This window comes from Bos taurus, chromosome 10 (genome assembly GCF_002263795.3).
Source record: "Bos taurus isolate L1 Dominette 01449 registration number 42190680 breed Hereford chromosome 10, ARS-UCD2.0, whole genome shotgun sequence".
Lineage (NCBI taxonomy): Eukaryota > Metazoa > Chordata > Mammalia > Artiodactyla > Bovidae > Bos > Bos taurus.
Window position 1 is genome coordinate 101,886,389 of NC_037337.1, and position 27,212 is coordinate 101,913,600.

The 27,212-nt window shown below is 50.7% G+C and overlaps 1 protein-coding gene across 2 annotated transcripts in view; it reads right to left on the bottom strand.

Annotated features, from left to right (window-relative positions):
- The window catches only part of NRDE2 (NRDE-2, necessary for RNA interference, domain containing), a 48,317-nt gene that overhangs the window by 10,990 nt on the left and 10,115 nt on the right, over window positions 1-27,212 (bottom strand). Inside the window, exons 2-9 of one of the 2 annotated variants that reach the window (NM_001206507.1) lie at window positions 21,315-21,426; window positions 19,071-19,304; window positions 15,436-15,585; window positions 8,038-8,488; window positions 6,204-6,609; window positions 4,700-4,833; window positions 3,104-3,224; window positions 718-893 (exon numbers count right to left, since the gene is read on the bottom strand). In NM_001206507.1, coding sequence (NP_001193436.1) covers window positions 718-893; window positions 3,104-3,224; window positions 4,700-4,833; window positions 6,204-6,609; window positions 8,038-8,488; window positions 15,436-15,585; window positions 19,071-19,304; window positions 21,315-21,426 — 1,784 coding nt within the window. Of the gene's footprint in view, window positions 1-717; window positions 894-3,103; window positions 3,225-4,699; window positions 4,834-6,203; window positions 6,610-8,037; window positions 8,489-8,602; window positions 9,543-15,435; window positions 15,586-19,070; window positions 19,305-21,314; window positions 21,427-27,212 lie in introns of those variants that run through there. The other variant, XM_059890179.1, reaches the window with a different exon arrangement.

A 27,212-nucleotide genomic window follows, 5' to 3' on the forward strand; every position in this document is an offset into this window, starting at 1 on the left:
AAGATCGAAGGCAGGAGAAGAAAGGGAAGACAGAGAATGAGATGGCTGGATGGCATCACCAGCTCAATGGACATGAATCTGCGCAAACTCCAGGAGATAGTGGAGGACGGAGGAGCCTGGCGTGCTGCAGTTCACGGGGTCACAAAGAATTGGACACGACTTAGCGACTGAACAACGACGACAGAAAGCTGCCGAGCTGCCAACCGTACAGCAGGGCACCAGGCCGTGAGGGAGGCAGCCGAGCACCTGGCGAGCACCAGCGCTCAATAAACGCTACTCCCTCCCCAGGAGGATGGGCCTGGACACCCCGTCCCCACAGCCTGCACCTCCTGCCCCCGTCTCCTGAGTCACACGCACACACGCATCTTCAAGGATCAAAAGCGGGGAAAGTGGACTCAGAGGAAGAAGCTAGGACAGTGACTCCATGGTTTCCAGCCTTGGAAGACAGTCTCCGGAGGGCTGACCACCAGACCCAACCACCTCCTCGGGCACAGGGACCGTCAGGGCGAGAGCGCCGAGCCTCCTCCATCACCAGCAGCCAACGAGGTCCTGCCGCTTTCCCAGGAGAGGATGTTTCTGGAGACGGGAGTGGGAGCAGGTCGGCCTCTCCTGAGCCAGGCGCAGGCTCAGCAAGGGCAGCGGGTTCCTTCTGGGAACGGAAACCCAGCGGGGACAGGAGAGCAAACGACCGCCGCTGGGGGGTGGGAAGGGCCTCACCTGTCTCTCGGGGTCCTCGCAGTCTTCCTCCGTCTGCTTCCTGGCCTTGTCCGGGCGCCACGGCCTCCAGTGCCTGTGGTCTCGGGACCGCTCGGCGGCCAGCCAGATCTGCCACCGGGGCAGAGCCTTGTCTCTAATCTCCTGGTCTTCCTCCTCCGGCTCCTCGTCGTCGTCATCTAGGCGAGAATGAAACCTCCAGCGACCCAACCAGCAGGGAGCACCACCCTCAACCCTCAACCCCTCTGCCAGGGCCAGGGGCACGGTGGGCACCAGAAGGCCGAGATGAGCGTGACCCAGGCCCGGCCTTCCAGGCCGCTCAGCGGCATTTACGGACTCTCCCGTAATCAGTCAGGTTCCCAGAAAAGGAAGGTGAACTGATGAAATCAGATGATTCTTTATGCTATCACAGCAATTAAAAATGGGAATGACACGTATTTTAGAAGAGAACTGTCCAGGAGAACTTTCTGTGATGATGAGAATGTTCTAATTCTGTGTGATATGGTAGCCACATGTGACCTGCTGGGCATGTGAATCGTAGCTGGTAGAATAACTGAATTTCAAATTTTATTTCAACTAATTTTAATTAAAACACCATGTGTTGCTAGCAGCTACTGTGTCGCACACACAGTTCCAGAATGCTGAAGGACATCTAGTGATACGCTGCTTCCGATTGTCTTAAGCCATCAGTGGCCTATGACTATCATCCGTGTTCACTTTTTTTTAAAGAAAGAGGCAATTCAAGATAGCCTATATTTTATTTCACTTTGTTTCCTAACTCTGAACATGCAGAATAAAAAAAGGAAAAAAGTCTGAGTTTTCCACTGAAGTCAACAAACTTAAAAATAAACATAGCATGTACAACGGTGTGGCCGCCCGGAGAAGTCTGGCGGTTTCTTAGGAAACTAAACGCACTGGCCATGAGACCTAGAAGTTGTATTCTTGGGTGCTGATCCCAGAAAAATGAAAACCGATGTTCCCACAAAACCTTTACACTAATGCCCACAGCAGTTGATTCATAAAAGCCCAAAACTGGCAACGAGGCAAGAGTCCTATACTAGGTGCCTAGAGAAACTATGGCACAGCTATGCTGCGGGCACCACCGAGCAAAACACAGGACACCACTGCCGGCACGCACGGTGCGGCAGACCTCGGGCGTTCTGCCAATGAGGAGAGCCGATCTTCAAACGCCACACAGAGTGCGCCTGCCAGTGAGGATGCGAGAAGCTCGGGACCCTGCTGCGCTGGTGCTGAGCATGCGAGATGGTGCAGCTGCTATGGAAATGCCGTGTGAGGGCTCCGCAAAGAATCAGGCAGAAGCACCGCGTGAGCTGGCAGTTTAACCCTGGGTGCATTTCCCAAAGAACCGAAAGCTGGGGCTCAAGGACTCAAACAGGAATCTGCACATCCTCGGTCCTAGCGGTATATTCACCACCACCGAAAGGGGAAGCGATGCGTCGTGTGTGTGTGTGTGTGTGTGTGTGTGTGTGTGTGTGTGTGTGAGATATGCACACGGTGGGAAATCATTCAGCCTCTGGGAAGGAATACTGGCACGTGCTGCGCACCGCGTAAGCCTCGAGGACACCACACTGCGTGAGCCAAGCAGCACTGACGAGCACGTGCTCTTCAGGTGCTTGGATCCAATCGGCAGAAGCCGGGTGGTGGGAGTCGGCGGGGCCACGAGGAGGGATGGGGAGTGAGCTGGACGGGCGCCGGGGCGCTGGGGGAGACGGAGGAGCTGAGGGGGACGTAGCTGACGATGGGTGACAGCGACCTATGTCACCACTGCACACTTAAAAACGGCTAGAATGGTAAATTGTGTGTGTGTTACAATTAGAAATGCTGAAAAGAGTTACATACAATTCCACTTATATGAACAGGTGAAAGAAGACAGCAGTGGAACGGAAATGGAGAAGGGACTCGCAGTGGGCTGGGGGTAGGCCGGGGACGGGTGGGGGGTGTGGAGCCAGAAGGGGGCGCACAGGGGCCTCGAGGGAGGCAGGGCTCTGCAGGGAGACCGCGGCGGGGCTGCCTGAAGCCGCACAGGGATAAACGCAGAGTGCTGGGCAGACACAGGCGGAAGTGAGCGCCTGCAGCACGGGCGAAATCTGAGCGGACTCTGCGGACTACCAGCAGCGACCTCCACCGCCGGTGCAGCGGGGCGAAGGGCGCACAGAAGCCCCGTGTACTCTTCCCCGACCTCTCGGCAGGGGCGGTGGGGGCTGCTTCAGGGTGTCTCAGAGGAAGAACAGCCTGCGCTCCCAGGCCACTCGCGGGATCTGCACAACGTTCCTGAGCTCCTGAGGAACAGCCGGCACACACCAACAAGCCAGGAAAACAGAAAACCCCCGAGGAAGAGGCAGCGGCCCTCCCCCGAGAGGCGCCTCACCTGCGCCGACGGCCACCCAGCCGCCCCACTCCTGCTGGTGCATCCAGGCTCGCCAGCCTCGGGCGCCCTTCTCCCCGGCCCGGGGCTCGCCGCTGTCCCAGAAGGGCTCAAAGAACTCCACCTGTCGAGGTGTAAAACACGGAGGTTGCCGCCACGTTCAGCTCTGTGCCAACAAGCACCGAGCCCCTGCTGTGTGCTGGGAAGATGTATTGAGGTTTGGTCATGCGCTCCAGAGTATTTGAAGCCTCAAGCGCGTGGACTGGTCCTGGGCCAGGCTTTAACCCAGGGCGCTCCTGCGACCCTCGTCAGCAAGGCCTCCCATCACAGAGACTGTCAGTCAAGGGGTGGGGATGAGGGCAGCTCTGCCCCTGACCCCTGACCACACCCCAGGCTCTGCAGAGAGACTCAGTCACTTCTATAGTATAGCAGGTTCTTAAAACAGCAAAACATGTCTTAAAATAACTGTGCTACCTGGCTTACTATACTACCAATCAGTTCTGTCAATACTAACCAACATTCCTGACCCCAATTTTGTGCAGAAAAGAAAGGTTAAAAATAATGATGATTAAAAATAGTTTTTACAGGCAGTTCATGAAAGCTCCACAAGATGGAGACCTTAGCCTGTCACCAAAGACCTCGGAAAGTTCACCATAAATTGAGCTACCCTGTCCGTCTCCTACCAGACCCTCTTCGTCAGGTAGAAAACTGACTTTTCTTAAGTGGAAAAAGGAAAAATGTTTTCTTATATCCCTCCCGCTCCCCGCCCCCCACCCAAATTAGGATCAGTGTTGACAAGCACCAACGTGTAATTTCACTGCAACTTTAGCCAAGGTTTTAGGTAGAGGAAAGGTTAACCAGAGGGTGGCTCATTGGTAAAGAATCTGCCTGCCAATGCAGGGGACACAGGTTGGATCCCAGGTCCAAGAAGATCCCACGGAGGGACAACTAAGCCCGTGCACGACAGCTACTGAGTCTGCGCCCCAGAGCCCGAGGGATCACGGCTCCCGAGTTTGCGCCTTAGAGCCCCAGAATGGGGGGGCGGGGAGTGGGGGGGTCACGACTCCTGAGTCTGTACTCTAGAGCCCGGGGTCACGACTCCTGAGTCTGCGCCACGGAGCCCGGGGGTTCTAAGTACTGAAGCTGAAACACTCTAGAGCCCCTGCTCCACAACAAGAGAAACCACGGCAATGAGAAGCCCAAGCACCACACCTACAGAACAGCCTGCACAGACACAGAGGCCTAGTCAAATAAATAAATGAAATTATGAAAAATTTAAAAAAAAGGCATGGTAACTGCTTCCCTGGAGGTAGGTGGTAACTAGCATTTAAACAGGGGTGAAAGTAAGGGGGAAATAAAGGACATCAGTGAGTCTTTATAGCTGGGAGGTGGAGGGATCGTCTTTCCGCTCTCAATGATTCACTGCTTTTGTGGCGGACTTTTCCTTGGATTGCCAGGATATTTCTGAGACAACCCTCAAGTGATGTAAGGAGGATGTAAATATTTTGAAAATACTACCGTCAACTCCTATTACCCACACCCTTCCCCAGAAGAGGGAGGGGCCGAGGCGGGAGCAGGGAACTCAGGCGGGACACGCACCTGGCCTTTGGTGGGCAGGCCCTTCACGCTGTCCGGCTTGAAGAACGTGAAGTCGACCATGGCCTGGAACAGAGACACGGCCTTCTCGGAGTGGCCAGCCTGCCGAAGGAAGTGGCACTGCTGGAGGAAGAGGGCTGCAGGCGGGACAGCAAAGGGGACGAGCCCCGGTGAGCGCCTGGGCAGGGAGAGAGCAGCCCCCACAGACGCGCAGCTCAGCACCCAGGCCGTCTTCTCCCCAAAACCAGTGACTGTCACAGCTTCAAATCAGACGAGCAAGTCCTGAGTTTAAAGGACCCACGTAACAGTACTGCGATCATGATACACGTATTCTCACTTTTAAAGGAAAGGCCACAGAGTACAAATAGTAACAATAAAACAAGACCAGGGGATGGTCTGAATATTGCTTATCAAGTACTCAGAGCTCATTATTACAAGAAAAACTCTGGGGAAAGGATGGCGCAGTAGATTTTTTTTTTAAATCAGAGCCAAGCTCTGTACTCAGCTGATCACTAGATGGCATTATTCACCAGCAATTTCCATCACAGACTCAGTCCTGCTGTAAACAAATCTGGGTTCCATGTTTGAAATTTTCATTTAAACTGTGGTACAATTCTCTCTATGAGATACCATTAAGCTGTTTGAGCATACCAACACATAATATCAAATATGAGGCCCTTTAAGGCAGTGACACAACTGCTTATTATTTCTAGAGCAATATATTTCTTCTGTCTTTAGAAATTAGTAGCAATATTCAATAGCAGGGATTTGATCAAAGAAATTTGATCCCTTTGATCAAATCAAAGGGATTTGAGTAAAACCCTGAGCTAGGCTCCCCATATACCATCTCAGCTGACAGGCACAGCCCTCCTGGGAAGCAGGTATTGGACTGCTGTTGCTGGGGGAGAAACGACCGGTCAAACAGGTTAAGGAACCTACCCAAGGTCACACAGGAGCCTGTGAAGGGCAAACCCAGCATTCAGGTCAGGAGTGATACACTCCAGTAAAACAGGCCATCTCTGGATCTCACTACTGGACAAAATGTGTAATATAGTCTAGTGTCCTTCGGGACCTACTGAAAACGTTACCAGTATAATGACGCCAGGAACCTGTATCTACTAGTGAATTCCAGCCAGCCAGGGCACCCTGCACGCGTGACCGCCCACGCCCCCACAACGGGCGAGACGTGGGCATCTCCACAGACGGGGCCACCAACAGCCAAAGCAGTTAAGAGACTGCGTTTACCTGAATAACAACTGGAAAAGCTGGAACTTCTAGTCTGGCAATATTTTCTGAACTGTACTGGCTTAATAATGCCTCCCGCTGCCCAGAAGGTGGGGGGGGAGGGGGGTACCCATCGTCAAAAGGAGTCATAATACCCTTTTTTAAGCATCAGTTTTATCGACTTAGACTTTCCTAAAATAAGTCAAAGATAAACTATTTTCAATGAAGCCAAAAGAAAGAACAGCCCCTCCCACGTCACTGGACTGGGTCCCTGTCTCCTTACCAAACATGGCCTCCTCGGTGCCGGGCAGCTCGGGGTGGGAGACGATGCTGCCGTCCCTCACGGCGGACAGGGTGCTCAAGCACTTCCCGTACAGACTCTGAATTTTTGATACGGAGAAGGTGCTGAACTGGCTCTGGCAGAACAACAGGTATTTCTGCCAGAGGGCTGTGTTGTTGGGATGTAAGAAGATCAGTTTCTGCCACTCTTTGAGCAGAGTGGCGGGCTCCCAGAACTCGGCGCAGAGCTTCAGCTTGGCGAGCTTCAGGTCCACACTGCTCGGGTTGCTCTCGATGGCCCGCTCCAGGATGGCCAGCTTCTTCTCCAGGACCAGCCGGAGGGACCGCTTCCGCGTCTCCGGCTCTCCTTCCTCCACGGCATAGAGGCCCGGACTTCTCATGAGCTCGTCCTCAACAACAAAAACACCCACTCGTATGGGCAAGTGGAACCGGGGGACCGGGGGTGTCGGCGCTGCTTGCGGAGTGACTTACAAGGCCCACAGGGCTGCTCATTCCACACAGTGAAGTGCTCCTCGGGTCAGTAGCTCTGGTCTTATGTTTGGGGTTGGGAGTTTAGTCGGTAAGACGTGTCCAGCTCCCTGAGACCCCATGGACTGTAGCCCACCAGATGCCCCTGTCCATGGGACTCTCCAGGCAAGAATTCTGAAGTGAGTTGCCATTTCCTCCTCCAGGGGATCTTCCTGACCTGGGGATCGAACCCCATCTCTTAGGTCTCCTGCACTGGCAGGCACCGCCTGGGAAGCCCTATCCACTATCTCTCGAGAGTCCCTTGGACTGCAAGGAGATCCAACCAGTCCCTCCTAAAGGAAATCAGTCCTGAATATTCACTGGAAGGACTGATGCTGAAGCTGAAACTCCAATACTTTGGCCACCTGATGCAAAGAACTGACTCCTTGGAAAAGACCCTGATGCTGGGAAAGATTGAAGGCGGGAGGAGAAGGGGATGCCAGAGGATGAGATAGCTGGATGACATCACCAACTCGATGGACATGACTCTGGGTAAATTCTGGGAGTTGGTGATGGACAAGAAGGCCTGGCGTGCTGCAGTCCGTGGGGTCACAAAGAGTCAGACATGACCGAGCGACTGAACTGGACTGATTTACTTATGTATTTATTTACCTGGCTGCACCAGGTCTCAGCTGCAGCTTGCGGGATCTAGTTCCCTGGCCAGGGATTGAACCCGAGCCCTCTGCATGTGGAGCTTGGAGACTTAGCCACTGGACCACCTGCAGAGTCCCTGTCATTTTAAACTTAGATTTCTGTATCAATAACTAGCATGCAGTGTCTTGAAAACCTTTTCTGAAAAGCCGATTTTACCAATAACACAGCCGAATGTGGGACAAATGTGGTAATTACATAAGTGGTTCCAAAAATAAGTGGGACAAAGACAGACGCACATATTTCAGAAAGGGAGCCAGTAACTCCAACCCCGTCCCTGCAGACCGCCCCGTGCACCCCGCACGTTCTCTCGGCACTTCAGGAACGCCTCCCCGCTGCATGGCGTGCACCCACCCCGGTTCTGTTCACGGCTCACCATCTCTTGGAGGCCATTTCTTACACCCAAGTGGCAAGTCACCCCCTCATTCCATCCCCCGCTTCTGTGTCATAGCATGTCCTACCCCAGACTGCAGTTACCCCTCACACATCAGTCTTCATCACTGGGCTTTGAGCAAACTCAGGGCAAGGGCTCTATTCTAATCTTTAGAGGCCCAGCACCAGGGTTCCTCACAGGAGCTCAAGACTCACTGCAGGATAAACCACTGCCCAGCGCGAGGGCCGCCATTCCCAGGTGGGAGACCTGGGACCTCGACGCTCACCTGGAAAGCAACGAAGGCCATCCACAGCTCCGTGTCCCGAGGGCTCTCGCGGACCTTCCTGTTAAACTCCTCCACCCTGGCCTTGAGGAGCGCGCTCTCTCTGTCGGGCTGTGAGTCTGGTGGCCTGGACTCCTGCTCTGAAGGACCCTGTCCCTGTAACCACTGCGTAGTGGCTTGGTCGTAAATCCCCAGAGGGTTCAGCCAGCTGGTAGCAGGGGGAGCCGCGTCATCCACGCCCTTCACCGGGATAAAGGAGAGCGGCTCCAACGCCAGAGCTTCGGGCTGACTGCTGACGGCGAGGCCGTCCACGTTCATCAACCCCACGCTCTTCTTCGTAAAGTAGCGCTCGATGTGCTTGTGGGAACGCTTCTTTTCTGTGGAATTCCCCTCCCAAGATATACATTGCTTCTTCGGGTTGAGGCCGAGGCAGGAGTCTCCTTTCCTCTTGTATCTAATGTTTGAAAAATAAAACAGGTTACCGAGAGAACGCGCGCGCTGGCTCCACGGACCGAAGGCCCAGCAGGCACTCTGGCTCCGCCAGTTAAGTTCATGTACTCAAACTCACCTTCCCTCCAAACTGTTTCTACTCAGAGAAGTACGAGGACTTTTCCTCTACCCTGCTGTTTCGTCTGCGTCTCACGAATTTCAGATCACGCCTGTCTTCCAGACCTCAGTACCCACCCGCCCCTAAGCCCTGCACAGCACCGTCATCACGCCACCTAGGGCCGCACCGCGGGTGCCAGGCGAGGGGAAACCATCGCCTGCCCTCGACGGTGTTCTTCAATAAGGACGCTGAGGCCTCAGGTGACGCCAGGCCCTCCGACTCCTACACCAGTCCCTTTTCCTCCGTGCTGTCTACTTCAGAAGATAATAGAGAGGTCTAAGGTTCTTTTTTTAATCCCGAGACAAAGTGTGTCAAATAAAATTACATTTGGCTATTTTCTACCCTACAGGAAAAGAGGCTGGGCTCTAAAATGCTTTTATGGGTCGTGTAGGCGTCCCCGGAGCTACAAACACATGACTGCTGAGTATCTGTAGGAAAGCTGAGGAAAACTGTGCCCTTTCCGTGTGTGTGCTACACAAACAACCCAATTCAAACATCAGCAAAAGATGTGAGCAGAAACGGCACAAAAGACACGCGCGGCCGTAAACACATGAAGAAGTGGTCAGCGTCGTGAGTCACCAACGAAAGGCCCGCGAGAACCACGGTGCCCCGAGCGCAGACCCACCAGGACAGCCAGGATGAGGGAAAGGGCGGCGACACCGAGCCGCGGCCAGCCACCTGGAGGGGAGCCGGGGCTCACGGGCCGCCGGGGGGAACGGGCCTGGCAGTAAAAAACAAACGAAACCCAAACGCAGACCTCGCCCCGTGGCCCAGCAATTCTATTCCCAGGGATTTACCCAAGAAAAGGGAAACCGCAACCCTACACAAAGGGCTGTGCACAAGCGTTCTCGCAAGCTTGTTACAAGCGTACTCGAAACAGCCAACGCTGGACAAGGGCCAGGGCCCACCCCCAGAAGAACGGATGGGCAGACGGCGGAGCGGCCGCGGAGGGACACTCCCAGCCGGAGAGGCGCGAGCGCGACAGGCGCCCCGGAGAAACTCGGAAACGCGCCGCCCGGAGAAAGGAGCCGGACACAGACGCGCACACGCCAGCCGAGTCCGTTACATGAAACCCTGACAGACAAACACGCTCGCTGACGGAAAAACTCAGGACAGTGATCTCCTCTGGGAGGAGCGGTGTGGACAGAGTGGAAAGGAGCCTGAGGAGGCTGCGGGAGGCTGCGCGGCGGGCGGACGAGTGCCGTGCGCCCTGCTTGCAGCCGCTGCCCACGGCTCGCACCCCTGCTGAGCTCCGCCTGCGGTCAGACCAGCAGCGGCAGGACATGAGACCCCCAGGGGAGTGTGGGCCCCAACATGCACGCGTCAGCCCAAAACCACTCCCTTCGCCACACCTCCGTCTGCGGAAACTGGACCCCGGTGCCAAAAAGATTGGGGACCGCTGCCTTAAGAAACAAACGTTAAGTTAAAAACGAGTTTTGTTCTCCCTGATTACTATGACATGGAACAACAGACTGGTTCCAAATAGGAAAAGGAGTACGTCAAGGCTGTATATTGTCACCTTGCTTATTTAACTTCTATGCAGAGTACATCATGAGAAACGCTGGGCTGGAGGAAGCACAAGCTGGAATCAAGATTGCCGGGAGAAATATCAATAACCTCAGATATGCAGACAACACCACCCTTATGGCAGAAAGTGAAGACAAACTAAAGAGCCTCTTAATGACAGTGAAAGAGGAGAGTGAAAAGGTTGGCCTAAAGCTCAACATTCAGAAAACTAACATCATGGCATCCAGTCCCACCACTTCATGGGAAATAGATGGGGAAACAGTGGACACAGTGTCAGACTTTATTTTTCTGGGCTCCAAAATCACTGCAGATGGTGATTGCAGCCATGAAATTAAAAGTCACTTGGTCCTTGGAAGGAAAGTTATGACCAACCTAGTAGCATATTCAAAAGCAGGGACACGACTTTGCCAACAAAGTTCCGTCTAGTCAAGGCTATGGTTTTTCCAGTGGTCATATATGGATTGAGAGTTGGACTGTGAAGAAAGCTGATTGCTGAAGAATTGATGCTTTTGAACTGTGGTGTTGGAGAAGACTCTTGAGAGTCCCTTGGAATGCAAGAAGTTCCAATCGGTCTGTCCTAAAGGAGATCAGTCCTGGGTGTTCATTGGAAGGACTGATGTTGAAGCTGAAACTCTGATACTTTGGCCACCTCATGTGAAGAGTTGACTCATTGGAAAAGACCCTGATGCTGGGAGGGATTGAGGGCAGGAGGAGAAGGGGACGACAGAGGATGAGATGGCTGGATGGCATCACCGATTTGATGGACATGAGTTTGGGTAAACTCCAGGAGTTGGTGATGGACAGGGAGGCCTGGCCTGCTGCGATTCATGGGGTGGCAAAGAGTCGGACACGACTGAGCGACTGAACTGAACAACTATTTTCACTAAAAGTCAACAATGTTTTAGATATTCAAGCAATCTCAAAAAATGTCTGCTGACTTTTCTGGCTTTAAAACTGTATTTTGTAAAGCTGATCTTATAGCTTCCTTTTATAGCAAACTAGATGAAGAAGATGGGAGAATGCAATGGCATCCCACTCCAGTACTCTTGCCTGGAAAATCCCATGGGCGGAGGAGCCTGGTAGGCTGCAGTCCATTGGGTCGCTAGGAGTCGGACACGACTGAGCGACTTCACTTTCACTTTTCACTTTCATGCATTGGAGAAGGAAATGGCAACCCACTCCAGTGTTCTTGCCTGGAGAATCCCAGGGACAGGGGAGCCTGATGGGCTGCCGTCTATGGGGTTGCACAGAGTCGGATACAACTGACGTGACTTAGCAGCAGCAGCAGCAGCAGATGAAGATGATACAGGAGAAAAGAGAATACAACTATTAAGTATCAACACTCAGATAATGTGCATATGTATTATGTACATTCATTTACATATCCTGATTTTAAATAGCTGATACAGAGCTTCACGCGTTTCTCCCTACTTTTAAGCATTTCTTCATGCCATTAGTTTTAGAAACAACTATTTTTATTGACTTCACACTGGCCCCCTGGAAGTGCCCCATAATTTATTTAACCATTTCCCTATTGTTGGACATTTAGGTTCTACCCAATTTATCACTTATCACAAAATCTTAATTACTGGACTGGACCTCGGATGTAATTTAATGCAATAGTTCCCCCAAATAAAAGCACTTTTCCTATAAAATCCTTATCAAATAATCAGCTAGTCTTCACTTGAACAATTCCAGAGGTAGGGACACCCATTTTGTTTGGAGGCTCAGTGAATGATATCAAATGTATCTATTATAAAATCAGACATAGGCACTTCGGGGCTTCCCAGATGGCGCTAGTGGTAAAGAATCCACATGCCAATGCAGGAGAGGCAAGAGACGTGGGTTCGATCCCTAGGTCGGGAAGGTTCCCTGGAGGAGGGCATGGCAACCCACTGCAGTACTCTTGCCTGGAAAATTCCATGGTCAGAGGAGCCTGTAAGTCACAGTCCATAGGGCTGCAAGAGAGTCAGACACGACCAGCAACTAAGCACACACATTAGGCATTTACTCACCAGAGGGAAAAAAAGAGAGAGAAAAGAAACGAGAACACAAGAGGGCAAGCTTGGGAAGAGAATATGTTTAAATCAAGCACCCAATCTGCCCTGAACCCACTCAGCAGGGCTGGCTGGGCTGGGCAACATAAACCTGCCTTTCCTTTGGAGAATTCAGTTCACACAGGCCTTCCCAGAGTCCTGACTGCCTTGGTCCAAATTCCAGCTTCTTCATTTACTAAGCTGGGTGACCGTAATCAAGTTTTAAAAAACAAACAAACTGTGCCTCAGTTTCCTCGTCTGCAAAACAGGAACTGTAACAGTAACTTATGTTGTAGAATTGCCAGGATGATCAAAAAAGTTTATATGTGTAAAGGCTAAGCCATACAGTAAGGACTAGATGAGTTTAAAATACCATTATCATTTCATACAACTTGGCTCCTAAACAAGAGCCAACTATTTCAGCTGGTGGATAGCCAAAGAAACAATAAACTCTTCCAAAAATGGCCAAAAAAAAAAAAAAAGAAAGCTGAACTTCCCTGACAGACAATGTATTAGTCCTAGGGAACTTTCCGAAGGTAGCCTGGACCTGCTCCACACTAACTTTAGAACCTGAGCCCTGTTTACCGCAACGCTCCAATCCACTGCACGCCATTGCTGGGACGCTCACGCTCTCAGACCCGCTTTCATGCCGAGCCAAACTTCCACTCACCGGTCCTGGTGCCACCTGCCAAGTTACACAGGACACTGCCAACCCACCTTCCCGAGTGCAGCAAGCCTACAGGACGGTGCCGTGCCCGACACAGGCTGGTGCCCACAGCCCTCACCCAGGCCTCGCGGGACAGTGTAGCCACGCGTCTGCTCCTGTCCTGCCAGTGCTCGTGGTTTGTCAGGATCTCTCCTAACAGGTGTGAAAACTCAGGACCTGACGCCGTATTCCCACCGTGCTGACCAGCTCAGCGTGCCGCGGGACCACCACCTTCCCAGATCCTGACACTAACAGTTGTACAGCTATTAATCTGAGCAAGACTTTACCTGACTTGAGCTTTAGCAAATTACTAGGAAATCTCGCCAGTGCCCTGCACCCTTTGGAGTGGTCTCTTTGCAAGCTTAGATGGATGAAGTCGTCTCCAGTCACTCTCTTCCTCAGCTCTGGGCCATTCACTAGCAGAGGTTCAAGAGCCACTCTGTGAATATTGCTTCCTTTTTTTAATCTAGTACTGTGATAGTAAGCCTTTATCTTTGCACACCAATTTCTAATTCCATATCAAATATTTCTGATATTTGTGTGAGGCATGTAGGAGTTACAATTTCCAGTTTACAAATGAAGACACAGGGGCTCAGAAAGGTTAAGCCAGCGGTCCCGTTTTTGGCACCAAGGACCTGTCTCCTGGAAGACTTTTTTCCCATCGACGGGAGGGATGGGTCAGCACTGAGGAGCAGCAGATGAAGCCTGCTCACTTGCCCCCCACCTCTGGCTGTGTGGTGGGGTTCCCAACAGGGTGCCAGTCACCGACCCGCGGGTTGGGGCCCCCTGGGTTAAGTGACTTGCTTGGGATTATGGTACTAGTCAATGGCAAAGTCAGAAGGAGAACCAGCATCTTCTGTTTCCCAACCTAGAAAATGTCCTACCACAGAACCCGTGTCTTCTTTGGGGATGGTGGAAGAGCACCAGAGAAGTACGGGTGTAAATCCCAACTCTCTCACTTCCTGGTGTGTGACCTTCCGATGGTCCTCCATCCCTGAGAGTCCTCTCCCTGGCTGGGTAAGATCAGCATGCCCTCCTCCTGGAGCAGCTGCAAGTCGGCAGGCCGACTCCAAGGGGAGAGAAGCGCAAGCTGGTGCTGCCCGCTCCGTTCCTGCCAGCATTTGCCGGGTCTCCCCACACTGAGGCACAAAAGACCAGAGGACTTCAGGGAGCGTTAATACCACTCCAAAATACACAGATGCACTAAGAGCGTCATTAACCCCTTGCCATGAGGTTTCAGGAGACGGTATGCAGATACAAACACACGCCAAAAATAACTGACGTCAGCTCCTCATGAAGGGAATTACAGCTGGAGCTGCGTATGTGGGGAGCAACACTGTCACGCTGACACCCTGATTAAAAGGTGGAGGGGCGGCAAAGGGGCGGGAGCGAAAATTTAGTTTGAAAGGTAATCAGCCCATGAAGAATGATCAGCAACTTCAAGGCCTCCTCTTGGCTGTATATTCCACGATCCTCTACCTTCCGTTTTCATTACCAACTAGCTGTTTGGGAGCAAGAGACTGTGTATTACTGTTCACTACGTCCTACAAAGTACTAAGTGTCTGAAGAGCTTATTGGGGATTCAACTATTTTTGATTGCCAGATTAGAGGAGAAAAGCTCCTCTTTTTTGAAAGAGCTCCTTTCCACTGGAGTACAGCTGCTGTACCCTGCTGTGCTGGTTTCTGTCGCACAGAGCGAGCCGGCCCTGCCTGCACGCGTGCCCCGCCCTTTGCGGATCCCCTCCCTTTAGGTCAGCAGAGCGCGATGAGCAGGGCTCTCTGTGCTGGACAGCAGGCTCGCCACAGCTGTCTGCTCAGACTCAGGATCGACAGGGCATGCTCGTCAGTCCAGTCTCCCGGTTCCCCCCCACCCCTCCCCGTGGTGTCTGTGTGTCTGCTCTCTGTGTCTGTGTCTCTGTTTCTGCAAATAAGATCATCTATGCCATTTTTTTCTTCATTCCACATATATGCGTTAATATACGATAGAGAAAAAAACTTAAACTCATTACTGAAGCAAATACCGTCACCTGTTTTTATGACTATCTGGTGACACATGCTGGAAACATTTTGAAAAAGTCATTATCATTTAATGTCATTTTTTTAAATGGCATGCGTGGGGGTACGGTTTGGATAAATAAAAGGCTTCTGTAACTTTTAAGAAAGGCATATAGATTAAGCCAAATGGTTCATGGACAGTCACACTCAGGTCAAGGAGTTTTGAGACACATTCAGTCTACAGACATTCAATGAGCACCTACTGTGCCACACGCCACGCCAAGGCCCGTGGCTGAGTAAGACCAACCCAACCTGCACCCTGATCTCCAGCTTTAAACTCGAGTGTGCAGCGTGAGACCACTCACCGTCTACCGTGCGTGCCCACACAACTGAACAAGGGATGAGGCACAGCAGAGTCAACGGTGGGGAGGCTGGGGGGACACAGAGCCAGAGCCAGTGCTGAGAGAGCTCAGGGCAGAGAGGTCCCCGCCCCACCAGTGACGACCAGAGAAACACAGCGCAACACACACCTGGCAATGTCTCCTCGGTAGAGAGACTTGTACTCCCAGTTGGCAGGATCCGGCTTCTTATCCATTCGGAAGGTTTCCCCCGACAGAGCCTGGATGTCCTCAAGCCAGACACAGTGACGTCCGGCATCCGCGGCGGCATCGTCTCCTTGACTGTGGGACAGAGGAGGGCGAGGAAGAAAACGGGAGAGGCACTTAGAAATACCCCAGTTACATACGTCACGGCTCAGAAATATCAAAGTGAGACACGTCAGACCCATACGGCCTCGCGCACAGCTCCGTGCAGACAATGTGCACCCGCCATAAAGACGGGGCCAGGCTCCTGCTCTGGAGAACGTGTTAAAATACAAAGCGAAGACTGTCTTAAGTGACACTTTACCAAGAAGAGAAGTCAACTTATCCCTAAAATAAACGTGAGAGATACAGATGTCTTTAAAAAATAACAATAATAATCATTTAAATGATTATAACTTGACTTTCAAACATATTTACACACAAGGTTTTTTCTTGAAAGGAAGAAAGAGAAAGAAAGAAAGGAAGAAATAAAGGAAGGAGGGAAAATAAGGCTGCCCTTACTTTGCCTAATTTATTTGAAAGTGCCAGATAATTAATTTCAACTCAAAACTTAACAACAAAACAAAGCCACAGTTCTGAATGCTTCGGTCTCCGGTGCCGCTCAGACGTGCTCTCAGTCTCCTTTTCCAGCCTGGGCTCTGTGCAGGCTGCTCTGCCTGTATGCATGGACCTTGACCTAAAGGGCAGAGAGGCCACTGTAAGACAAGACCCTTCTTTATCGCTTTGAACCAATTCGTGATGTGGCAGACACAAAAGAACCAGTTCCCTAGGAGTCAACTAAGAGGAGGGAAAAGGTTTTTCTGGCATCTAACATCTTTCTTCCCCTAAAGAAAGTCCTTCACGATGCTGCGGACACAAGAGGCTGCCAAAGGAGTCACAGCAGCCACTCAGTGCTGGGCCAGCTCTGCTCGTTGGCTCTGCGGGGATAGAAACCGGGACTGGCCAGGCTTCTAAACCTTCTGGCTGGGGACGCAAGGGCATGTATTCCAGGGATGCAAAGTAGCTGCTCAATAAATACTTGCAGGATGATGTGTCTCGGGTTAAGATACACGCTGAGTTTTAACTCACACCCCTCCAGAACAACTGTGGGGGGTTTTCTGATGACAGAAACCGAAAGCAGCAGCTTAGGGACAGAAAGAGATGGATGCATTCCGGAAAGAGATGGAAAGCCAGCTGGGGGTGGGAAGGGCTGGCTGCAGACCACGCCTGGGGAGCAGCGAGCCCTTCACACCTCCCCTCCTGGGTCCCGTAGTCAGGAAGCAGGATGCGGTCTGGGCTGTGCACACGGAAGGAAGTGCCACCACCTGGAGGTGAAGAGGACCTCACCCTGGGAAAAGAGGTCACAGAGGCTGTGGGGAGGCTGCCCCTGATGACCCTGGAATCAGAGGCCCACACAGTCCACACACCCCCCACCAGCCCCCAGGCCGCTTTCCTCACGTCACGGGGAGACACTCACGACTCACTAACATCTTAGCCCCCGTCTAAATGGAAACAAGACCTCTTCCTGGTCGCCTTCCCAGGAAGAGACTGCACAAGTGAGTAGTAAGAACGAAAAAGACAAGGACAGCCCGCTCTGACCTTCATGGGGACGTTATACAAAATACCAACAGACTTAAAAGCGCTGTCTGGATCATATAGCTGCCAAGAGGCTGTAAAGATCACTTCTGATGTGGTTAGGCACAGGCTGAAAATAACTATCTTTCAAATTTCTTATGGTTGCTTCTGTACCGTTTCAGGAAATCCTTTAAAACTCATCTTCCTCAGTCATATAAAGAAAAAAAAAAGACAAATAGTTAAAGATGAGTCTTTGGAACACACAGCACCTGCTGTATTTTGCTTTGAAGACGCACTAAAAAGCGAGAGCACCAGGGATACACGCACTCACGCACTCACACTAGCAAACATGTACCCTCGTGCCTTCTGCGCACCAGGCCCTGCGCCCGCTGCGGGGGACTCGATGGAGGCCAGGTGGGGGTGCTTTCCATCCACGTGCTGCTGCTGCTCTTTAGTCGCTCAGTCGTGTCCGACTCTGCGACCCCATACCAGGCTCCTCTGTCCATGGGATTCTCCAGGCAAGAACACTGGAGTGGGTTGCCATGCCCTTCTCCAGGGGATCTTCCTGACCAGGGATCAGACCTGACTCTCCTGCACTGCAGGCAGATTCTTGACCACTGAGCCCCCAGGGATGTCCTCCTGCCCCCAGAAATCCAGCCCGATTTGGAACCTTGTTGCTGGACTCCTTTATCTCTTCCTCTCTAGGGTTACAGGTGCAGCACCTGAGACACAGCGAGCTAAATAAACATGGCCCCTCGGAGCCCCGAGGCCTGAAGCGTTCTTCAACGCTGACCTGACGACAGAGGACCCTGGAAGGCACGGTGTTTGTGTCTCTGATGGAAACCACAGACCAGATTCCAGACTCGCTCCAACCAGAGCTCTCACTGACATCACAGGGACGTCTAAGTACACAGCAAGAACAGATAATCCCTGAAGAGCTGCAAAAACCTTAACAGCACTAAATATTTTTAAGTATGCCTTGGGTAGGACTTAACATTTTCTTTCATCTAGAGCACACGAACAAAGAAAAGAAAAAGCAAGGTAGACGAGGAATAATTCAAGTGGCTTCACCACAGGCCGCCTGTCTCATGTGTGGGCAAAGTGCCCTCGTGCAGGGGGACGCTAGCCTAAGCAGAGAGGAAAAGCCGTGACGGAGTCTGTCTGCAGCTCGCCTCGCGCACCGTGCTCAGGGGAGACGGCAGGGAGACGGCAGGGAGGAACAAGGCCCCCCGGGGAGGAACGCTGCGGTCAGGAGCCACTCCACACCTTCAACACAGTGGTTCTAAACAAACGTGAGAGAAGGACAAAAGCAGTGATTATTTCCAGAGCTCTGCCAACCTTAGCCGGAGAGAGAGAGTGTGTCTGGTATACACACAGGGTTTTGCTTTTACACTCCTTTCCATGACGTCTGTCTCGGGATCCTGGACAGCTCCCTGTGCGGTGCAGCAGGGCCTTGCTGCCCGTCCCCCACACGGCAGCGCCCACCTGCTGACCCTCCCTCCGCGTCCACCCCGCCGTCACCACCCGCACGGCAGCCACGAGTCTGTCCTCTGTGCCTGCAGAGGGGGGTTTGATGTGAGTGAATGAAAGAAAGGTGTATCGAGAAAGAGAAAGCTAAGGCAAGTTTCTTACTCTTTATAAAAGCATAGAACTAAGGAGCCAACTGGCCCATACGCCCACTGTGAGGCCTGTCTGTCATCTTTCAAAAATCCTCTAGGCTTTTTGTCTGAATCAGATTTTGACGCAATCATTGCTGCGCCCAGATAACATTTCTCAAATAAAATCATGGCCCTATTTTTTTAATGAAAGTTTTCTTTTTTTTCCTTTTCTTTCGCTGACCTAATGACACAGCCCTTTCTGGTTTTTTTCCCAGCTTTACTGACAAATGTATTCACTCCATTTTGACTGAGCGGCTAAATCACCATTCAAATGTCTCACTTGTGGCAACAATGAAGGGAGAAAAATTCAAGATTTGAAAAACCATAGACATCTGAGAACAGAAAACCTACTTCGGTTTCTCTGATTCCCTTTTACTGTCTCTGAGGCTTCTGGAAGGGCTGTCCTTTGCAGAATCAGTGTCTGACTCAGACCCACTGCTACCCGACGGCCCGTGTTTTCTCTTGGTTTTCTCGTGGCGCTGAAGCTTCCTTTTCTTCTTTTTCTCTTTCTTCTTTTTTCTGCTCGTTTCTTTGGGCTTTCTGTTAGCGTCACTTTCACCTGAAGGCTCTGATTTCAGAGGACTCCTGTTTGGGGAGGTCAACATTAGAATTATTTCAAAAGAGAATTAGGGAAATAATATGCAAATAAGTAAGAAGTAAACCAACATGCAGAAGGCAGTTCTCTATGATCACCCACAGGCTCACTATTCGCTCGTTCATCACACAGTACCTTCCTGGCGTATGCTTACCTTGGAGATTTAAAAGTTGGCTTATAAATTTACCTTCAAGATTTAAGAGTTGGACCTAAAATGACATTGGCTGAAGAGATTCTAATCTTTACAGCTTCTAAACCTTTATTTTCATAGCTATATATTCTTAAATTAATCTAGCAGTTATCAAATACAGTATTTTAAAAATCTCTAAAAGGTTTATTTTCAGTCCTATATATTATGCCAGGATGTCCTTAATGCCAAAAAGGAAAAGAAAAAAAAAAAATGGGTTTAATGCTGGTCCTTGTTTTTGAAAGTTAGAATGAGTTCTTCTTCATTACTCCTCTCGTGCATGAACTAGTCTCAGTTTCTGAAGGCTTCCCACATTTTTACAGTACCTCATATTAATGAGACCATTTGGTCTACGTTGGTGAGAGAGCTCATTTCTCAATCCAGTGATCTATAACAAAATTCTTTCAAAGCTGGGTAGAGATGTGTGCCACTTTGCTTTCCCCAAAGTTCTCATGAGATTTTTATCCTATGTTATAACAAAACCTCCTCCTATTTTTGCATGCAACTTCTATCTTTATGCAACTAAAGAAATATCTGAATTATAATATTCTAAAGGTTACTAATGAGGTTAATAAAGTTACTTAAGAATCACAATGATGCCATTTCCCTCGTGGCCTAATTATTGGCAGTAACTGTGTCATTTTCTTGCCACTGCAATACAAAGCGGGGAAAAAAAAAGGATGATCTGTAAAGAGTGAGGTAAGGGAAAACAGTCGAAGATCACCTCATTACGTTTGGTAAAAGAAAGAGCTTTTACTTAACTCTTTCCTCACAAGGTTTTCTAAGGGTTACTCCTCAAGCTAAGCTAGAGATGGTACGCTGACAAAGACTAAAAATCCGCCTATCAAAAACCTACCATGGGCTTCCCTGGTGGCTCAGTGCTGAAGAATCTGCCCATGTCTCAATGCAGGAGACATGGGTTCAATCGCTGGTCCGTCAGCGAAGATCCCACTGCCACGGATCAACTAAGCCCGTGCACCACAATCCTCGATCTCACGCTCCAGAGCCAGGAGATGCGACCCCAGAGCCCATGCTCCATGCTCCAGAGCCGGAAGACACCACAACCCCCAAGCCCACACTCCAGAGCCGGGAGATGCGACTCCCGAGCCCATGCTCCAGAGCCAGGAGACGCAACCCCCAAGCCCATGCTCCAGAGCCAGGAGACGCGACCCCTGAGCCCATGCTCCATGCTCCAGAGCCGGAAGACACCACAACCCCCGAGCCCACACTCCAGAGCCGGGAGATGCGACTCCCGAGTCCATGCTCCAGAGCCAGGAGATGCAACCCCCAAGCCCAAGCTCCAGAGTCAGGAGACGCGACCCCCGAGCCCACGCTCCAGAGCTGGGAGACACCACAACCCCCGAGCCCACGCTCCAGAACCGGGAGACGCGACCCCCGAGCCCACGCTCCAGAGCTGGGAGATGCCACAACCCCCGAGCCCACGCTCCAGAGCCAGGAGACGCGACCCCCGAGCCCACGCTCCAGAGCCAGGAGACTCAATCCCCGAGCCCACACTCCAGAGCCGGGAGATGCGACCCCCAAGCCCACACTCCACAGCCGGGAGACACCACAATCCCCAAGCCCACACTCCAGAGCCGGGAGACGCCACTCCCGAGACCACGGGCCCACAGCCGCTGCTCCACCCCAGAGAGGCCGCTGCTCCACCCCAGAGAGGCCACCGCAGTGAGCTGCCAGGCACTGTCCCTGGAGAGTGGCTCCTGCCCTCCCCAACTAGGGAAACCTGCACAGTAATGAAGACCCAGCACAGCCAAAAGTAAAACAGGAATAAATAAAATCGTTAAACAAAAACTACCTTGTCAGTGGTGACCCTTCAGAAACAGGGGCTGCAGTGGTCTCTTGAGTGTGTCGGCTCAGGGACGTTATGGCTCCAACATGGAAGCTGGGGTTGCTCAGCCAGTCTAATTCTGCACACGGGCAAAAGGGAGAAAAGATGAGTGAAATCAGTTCCATGGGCTTTCTCACGCTGGCAATCTATCTTACCAGCTGACATCCTAATTCACAACCAACACAAGCCACACATTCTGAACAGTCCACAGAGACTGAAGGGAATCCATGAAATTCCTATTTCACAGGGCATGGGGCTTTAACGCACTCTAAAATATTTAAGACTGAAATCCTCTTGTGATATCAAGCTGCGGCTTAAGCAAAAGCCACATAACAAGTGTGGCTTAAAATCCAACGAGATATGTGTTCTATCCACACGCTAATGAGCATAAACCTCCCAAAGCATCAGGTTTTCCTGACCCCAAATTCGATTTAGACAATTCTGAAAAGTTAAAAAAAAAAGCATAAAAACTTACCATACTTAACAGTATTATAGAAGATTCAGGTATTTTAATTTAAAAGAAAATTACAATGTTCTAGCCTAGTATAGGTTACTTTGACCTGTTATACACTAACTTTGGACTTCCCGGGTAACTCAGCGGTAAAGAATCCACCTGCCAAGGCAGGAGAGGTGGGTTCAACCTCTGGGTCGGGAATATTCCCTGGAATAGGAAATGGCAGCCCACTCCAGTATTCTTGCCTGTGAAATCCCTTGAGCAGAGGAGCCTTGCAGGCCGCAGTCCGTTGGACGTAACTCAGCAAGTTGGTGTTGCTGGTAAACAACAACAATCTTCGTAGAGTAGCGTAACATAAGCTTTCCCTTATAACAGCACTTGGCGAAGACAAGAATGGAAGGTGTCAGCTTTTTAAATGAATGCTAAAATTATACAAGATATGAATAATGATTATCTCTGGGTGGTGAGGTTAAATGCTCAAAGCATTTCCTCTTCCTGCTTATCCATTCATTTCTGACTCTTCTACAATTTACAATTTCTAAATTGCCTACCCTCTGACCTTTAGCAGTCTTGGCTGGGAAGGAAGGGGAAGCGCAGGGTGGCGCCAAGGCGGCCCACGGAGGGCAGGGACTTCGTCGCGCTCTGTGTGGGAGCCAGGGCACAACCCCACGCTCAGGAGAAAGAACGCACAGAACGGGGGACGTGGGGGCGAATGGGGGACGTGGGGGCGAGTAGGGTGAGTTAGCCCGCGTGACAGGTGCACCGGGACATAACGCATAGGCTCCGTTTAAAGCGTGCCAGTCACCGGCCTCTACGCGTCCAGAATTCCGCCACCCTCACCGCAGGTTTAGGACGTCTCCACCCTCCCCAAAGAAACCCTCACCCGCTGCGGCCACGCTCCAGCACCCACCTCCTGCTCTCCCACACCGCCCCGCACGAGCCCTAAGCACTGAGCTACTTTCTATACATTTGCCTCTTTTGAATATTTTAATATAAACAAGATCATTCAATACATGTTCTTTTATAACTGGCTTCTTTCACTTGACGTAATGTTTCCAAGTTCGTCTATGCTGTAGCGTGTATCACTATGTCACTCCATTTTATTGCAGAATAACCTCATTGGAAAGGACCTTGATGCTTAGAAAGACTGAAGGCAAGAGAAGAAGGGGTAGCAGAGGATGAGATGGCTGGAGGGCATCACCAGTTCAGTGGACATGAGTTTGAGCAAGCTCCGGGAGATGGTGAAGGACGGGGAAGCCTGGCGTGCTGCAGTTCATGCGGCTGCAAAGAGTTGAACACGACTTAGGACTGACCAACAACAGTAATTTTAGTTTATGGATATCCGTCTTCAGTTAGGGGCCATCTTGTCCACGGTCAGTTGAAGGACACTTGGGTTGCTTCCACTCTTTGGCTGCTGTAACAAACCCTGCTAAAAGCATTCAGGCACCGGTTTTTATGTGGACACATGTTTTCAGTCATCTTGGGCAGCCATCTAGAAGCAGAACTGCTGGGTCCTATCGGAACCCACGTTCAGCACTTTGAGGAACTGCCAGACTGCTTTCCAAATTGGCCGCACCGTTGTATACTCCCGTGAACAAGGTATGTACGAGGATTCCAATTTCTCCGCATCACTGCCCACTCATCCCTCTGTCTCGTAGGTTCCAGTCACCCTACTGGGTGTGCTGTGTTTTCTCACTGTGGTTTTGATTTCCATCTCCCTGGTGACTCACAATGTTGAGAATCTTTTCATGTGTTTGTTGGCCCTCCATAATTCAGGAGAAACAGTTATTCAAATCTTTGGCCCATTTTTTAATTGGGATGTGTTTTTACTATTGAGTTGTAAGACTTCTTTATGTATTCTGTATTCTAGTCCCTGATGCTAAGTGCATCGTGGTGAGGAGGAGATAATGGAATGCATGTTCCGACATTTCACTTGCTGCTGTATCCCCAGCACTGAGACCGATGCCTGGCACACATCAGTAAGAGTTTAATAAATATCTGTGGAAAAGAGGGGGTGGAGGAAGGAAGGAAAGCTCCTGCAGAGAAAAGAGAAAAAGCACAGGAAAAAGGGGAAAGAGGAGAGGGAATCTAGCTACGGAGGGCCTGACTGCAGGCCAAGCAGCAGATTAAGCGACTTACATGTTTTAATCCTCCCAACACCCCTCTGCAGGAGGCACCGCAATCTCCACTGCACAGAGGAGACTCGAGGGATGGAGTAAGCGGTGCGGCCTGGCCGAGGGAGCGCCGAGACTGCTGCTCACGCAGGCTTTCCTCCCGTCTCCTTTCTCCTTCTCTGGTGGTTCCCTTCCCTTGGGCCTGACTGGCAAGAGGTATGTGAAAACAGTTCCTGTTGCTCACTGAGATCCAGTTATTTTCACAATAACTGGATTCTACCACAGTGAAGGACAGGGGAGCCTGGCATGCTGCAGTCCATGGAGTCGCAAAGGGTCAGACACGACTGAGCAAGAACAACAATCACACACAAAGGAGAAGTGGGGAAGATGGACAAACAACACGCAGGGAGAGAAGCTCTCAGAGCGTTAGACCCTCCGTAAACATTCAGATGGTGGAGACAGCCTGGAGGAAAGGCAACGCGCCAGAGCCGCAGAGTGTGTGCCCTCCAGAGCCCTTCAGGAGGCATTAAGGAAGCTTTCCAGAAGGAACGGCCACCCACTCCAGGATTCTTGCCTGGACAGAGGAGCCTGGCGGGCCCCTGGAGTCGGGGCGCCTACGGTCCATGGGGTCACAGAGAAGGACACGATGGAGCGACTGAGCACAAGGCTGCATTTAAGGTTTTGCCATATGGGGCCACTGTGGAGACGAAAAAAGTAGCTTATAAAGAACTAAAATGCTTGGGTTTTGAACTCAAATCATCACTGACCCTCTAAGTGACCTTCATCTCAATCAAATGACCTTTTGTAGGAAGAAAGCGTCTTTGACCTGATAAGAAGTCGCTGTTTCCTCAGGTGGGCAGCAGGGCAGCTAGCATATCAGCAGTGAACACACATGGAATATTTAATATTCACTGATGTCAGGCTTGGAAAATTGGGGAGATCACCTAGTCCAGAAATTTTCAAGTTTTTTACCAAGGAACTCACTGTTGATACGCAGCCTTTCAAAGAAGTCCAAGATGAAGGAGAGAAGCAGGATACTGCTGCCGAGGGCTCCCAGGGAGCAGAGCCTTGATGCCCCTCCCTCTTCCACAGATCAGCAGTCCCCAACCCTGGGTCTCAACTCTCCACCCAGCCACAGCTAACTATTCACCTCAACAAAGGCACTGTTTTTCCTAAGTCTCTTTGCAGGTGGCACAGCTATTACGGCAATTTTCCTACTGTAATCTCATTATCTGCATGTCAAGTCTTCCAATCAGACCCTAAGCCAAAGGTCAACAACTCAGATCTTTACAGGGACCTGATGAGTAGATTACTGTGACACTATCGAGAGCGGCAATAGAAAAAAAGAAAACGACAAACGAAAATACTCTGCCAGCCAAACAACTACACGAGCGCTCTACGCCTCCCGCTGCCGAGGTTCCCGCTTGCCTCCACTCGTCCCACTTCCTTCTTCCCAAACCGAGAGCAACAGGAGGGCAGGAGCCTCAAGGTCCCTCCTGCCTCCTCTTCTCCAGGCACAGTGCCTCGGGACAAAGCAGGTGGGTCAGTATTTGCTGAATAAATAGAACGAATGAGGCTCTGTCTCTCTGCGTCCCTGTACTCCAGCACCTGGTTTACAGAACTGGAAGAATCCGAGATCGTCAAAAGGATGCCATTATCTACAACGAATGAGGCTCTCTGTCTCTCCGCATCCTTGTACTCCAGCACCTGGTTTACAGAACTGGAAGAATCTGAGATTGTCAAAAGGATGCCATTATCTGGGTATGAAGCTCAACTTTGTAATTTTTCTGGTCTTCACTGTACATGCAGATGTAATCATTAAAGAACGGAACACCCACTGCGTGCACAGGCACAGCTCCAGGCTCTGGAGGCACAGTGGTGAACAAGTCCCTGCTCTCCTGGTGCTTATGTTTAATCCTAACACTTCACATGATACATTTGCATTGTTAAATTTTAATTACACAGAATCCTGGATAGCCATCTGAGATCAAAAGATAATTATAAATCAGATTGAAAAGTCCTTTTCTATATTTACTTACATCCTCAAATAATTTGCAAATGCTGATTATGTATTTAGATAATCGTGCTAAGACCAAGCAGGATGTATCATGTCTCAGAGAAGACCGGCAGGGCACCACTAGGGTTTAAGGCAGAAAAGCCGACTGGCTGATAAACCTTTTGTCCCTGCAGGTAAGTAAGTCACAGGCTGAAACTTACCTGGAAGTTAGCACCCTGCTATATCAGGTGGGAATACCAGACCACCTGATCTGCCTCTTGAGAAATTTGTATGCAGGTCAGGAAGCAACAGTTAGAAGTGGACATGGAACAACAGACTGGTTCCAAATAGGAAAAGGAGTTCGTCAAGGCTGTATATTGTCACCCTGTTTATTTAACTTCTATGCAGAGTACATCATGAGAAACGCTGGACTGGAAGAAACACAAACTGGAATCAAGATTGCCGGGAGAAACATCAATAACCTCAGATATGCAGATGACACCACCCTTATGGCAGAAAGTGAAGAGGAACTCAAAAGCCTCTCGATCAAAGTTAAAGTGGAGAGTGAAAAAGTTGGCTTAAAGCTCAACATTCAGAAAACGAAGATCATGGCATCCGGTCCCATCACTTCATGGGAAATAGATGGGGAAACAGTGGAAACAGTGTCAGACTTTATTTTTCTGGGCTCCAAAATCACTACAGATGGTGACTGCAGCCATGAAATTAAAAGACGCTTACTCCTTGGAAGGAAAGTTATGACCAACCTAGATAGCATATTCAAAAGCAGAGACATTACTTTGCCAACAAAGGTTCGTCTAGTCAAGGCTATGGTTTTTCCTGTGGTCAAGTATGGATGTGAGAGTTGGACTGTGAAGAAGGCTGAGTGCCGAAGCATTGATGCTTTTGAACTGTGGTGCTGGAGAAGACTCTTGAGAGTCTCTTGGACTGCAAGGAGATCCAACCAGTCCATTCTGAAGGAGATCAGCCCTGGGATTTCTTTGAAAGGAATGATGCTAAAGCTGAAAATCCAGTACTTTGGCCACCTCACGTGAAGAGTTGACTCATTGGAAAAGACTCTGATGCTGGGAGGGATTGGGGGCAGGAGGAGAAGGGGACGACAGAGGATGAGATGGCTGGATGGCATCACTGACTCGATGGACTTGAGTCTCAGTGAACTCCGGGAGTTGGTGATGGAAAGGGAGGCCTGGCGTGCTGCGATTCATGGGGTTGCAAAGAGTCGGACACGACTGAGCGACTGATCTGATCTGATACCCATACATGTGTCTAAGAAAGGAAGAAGG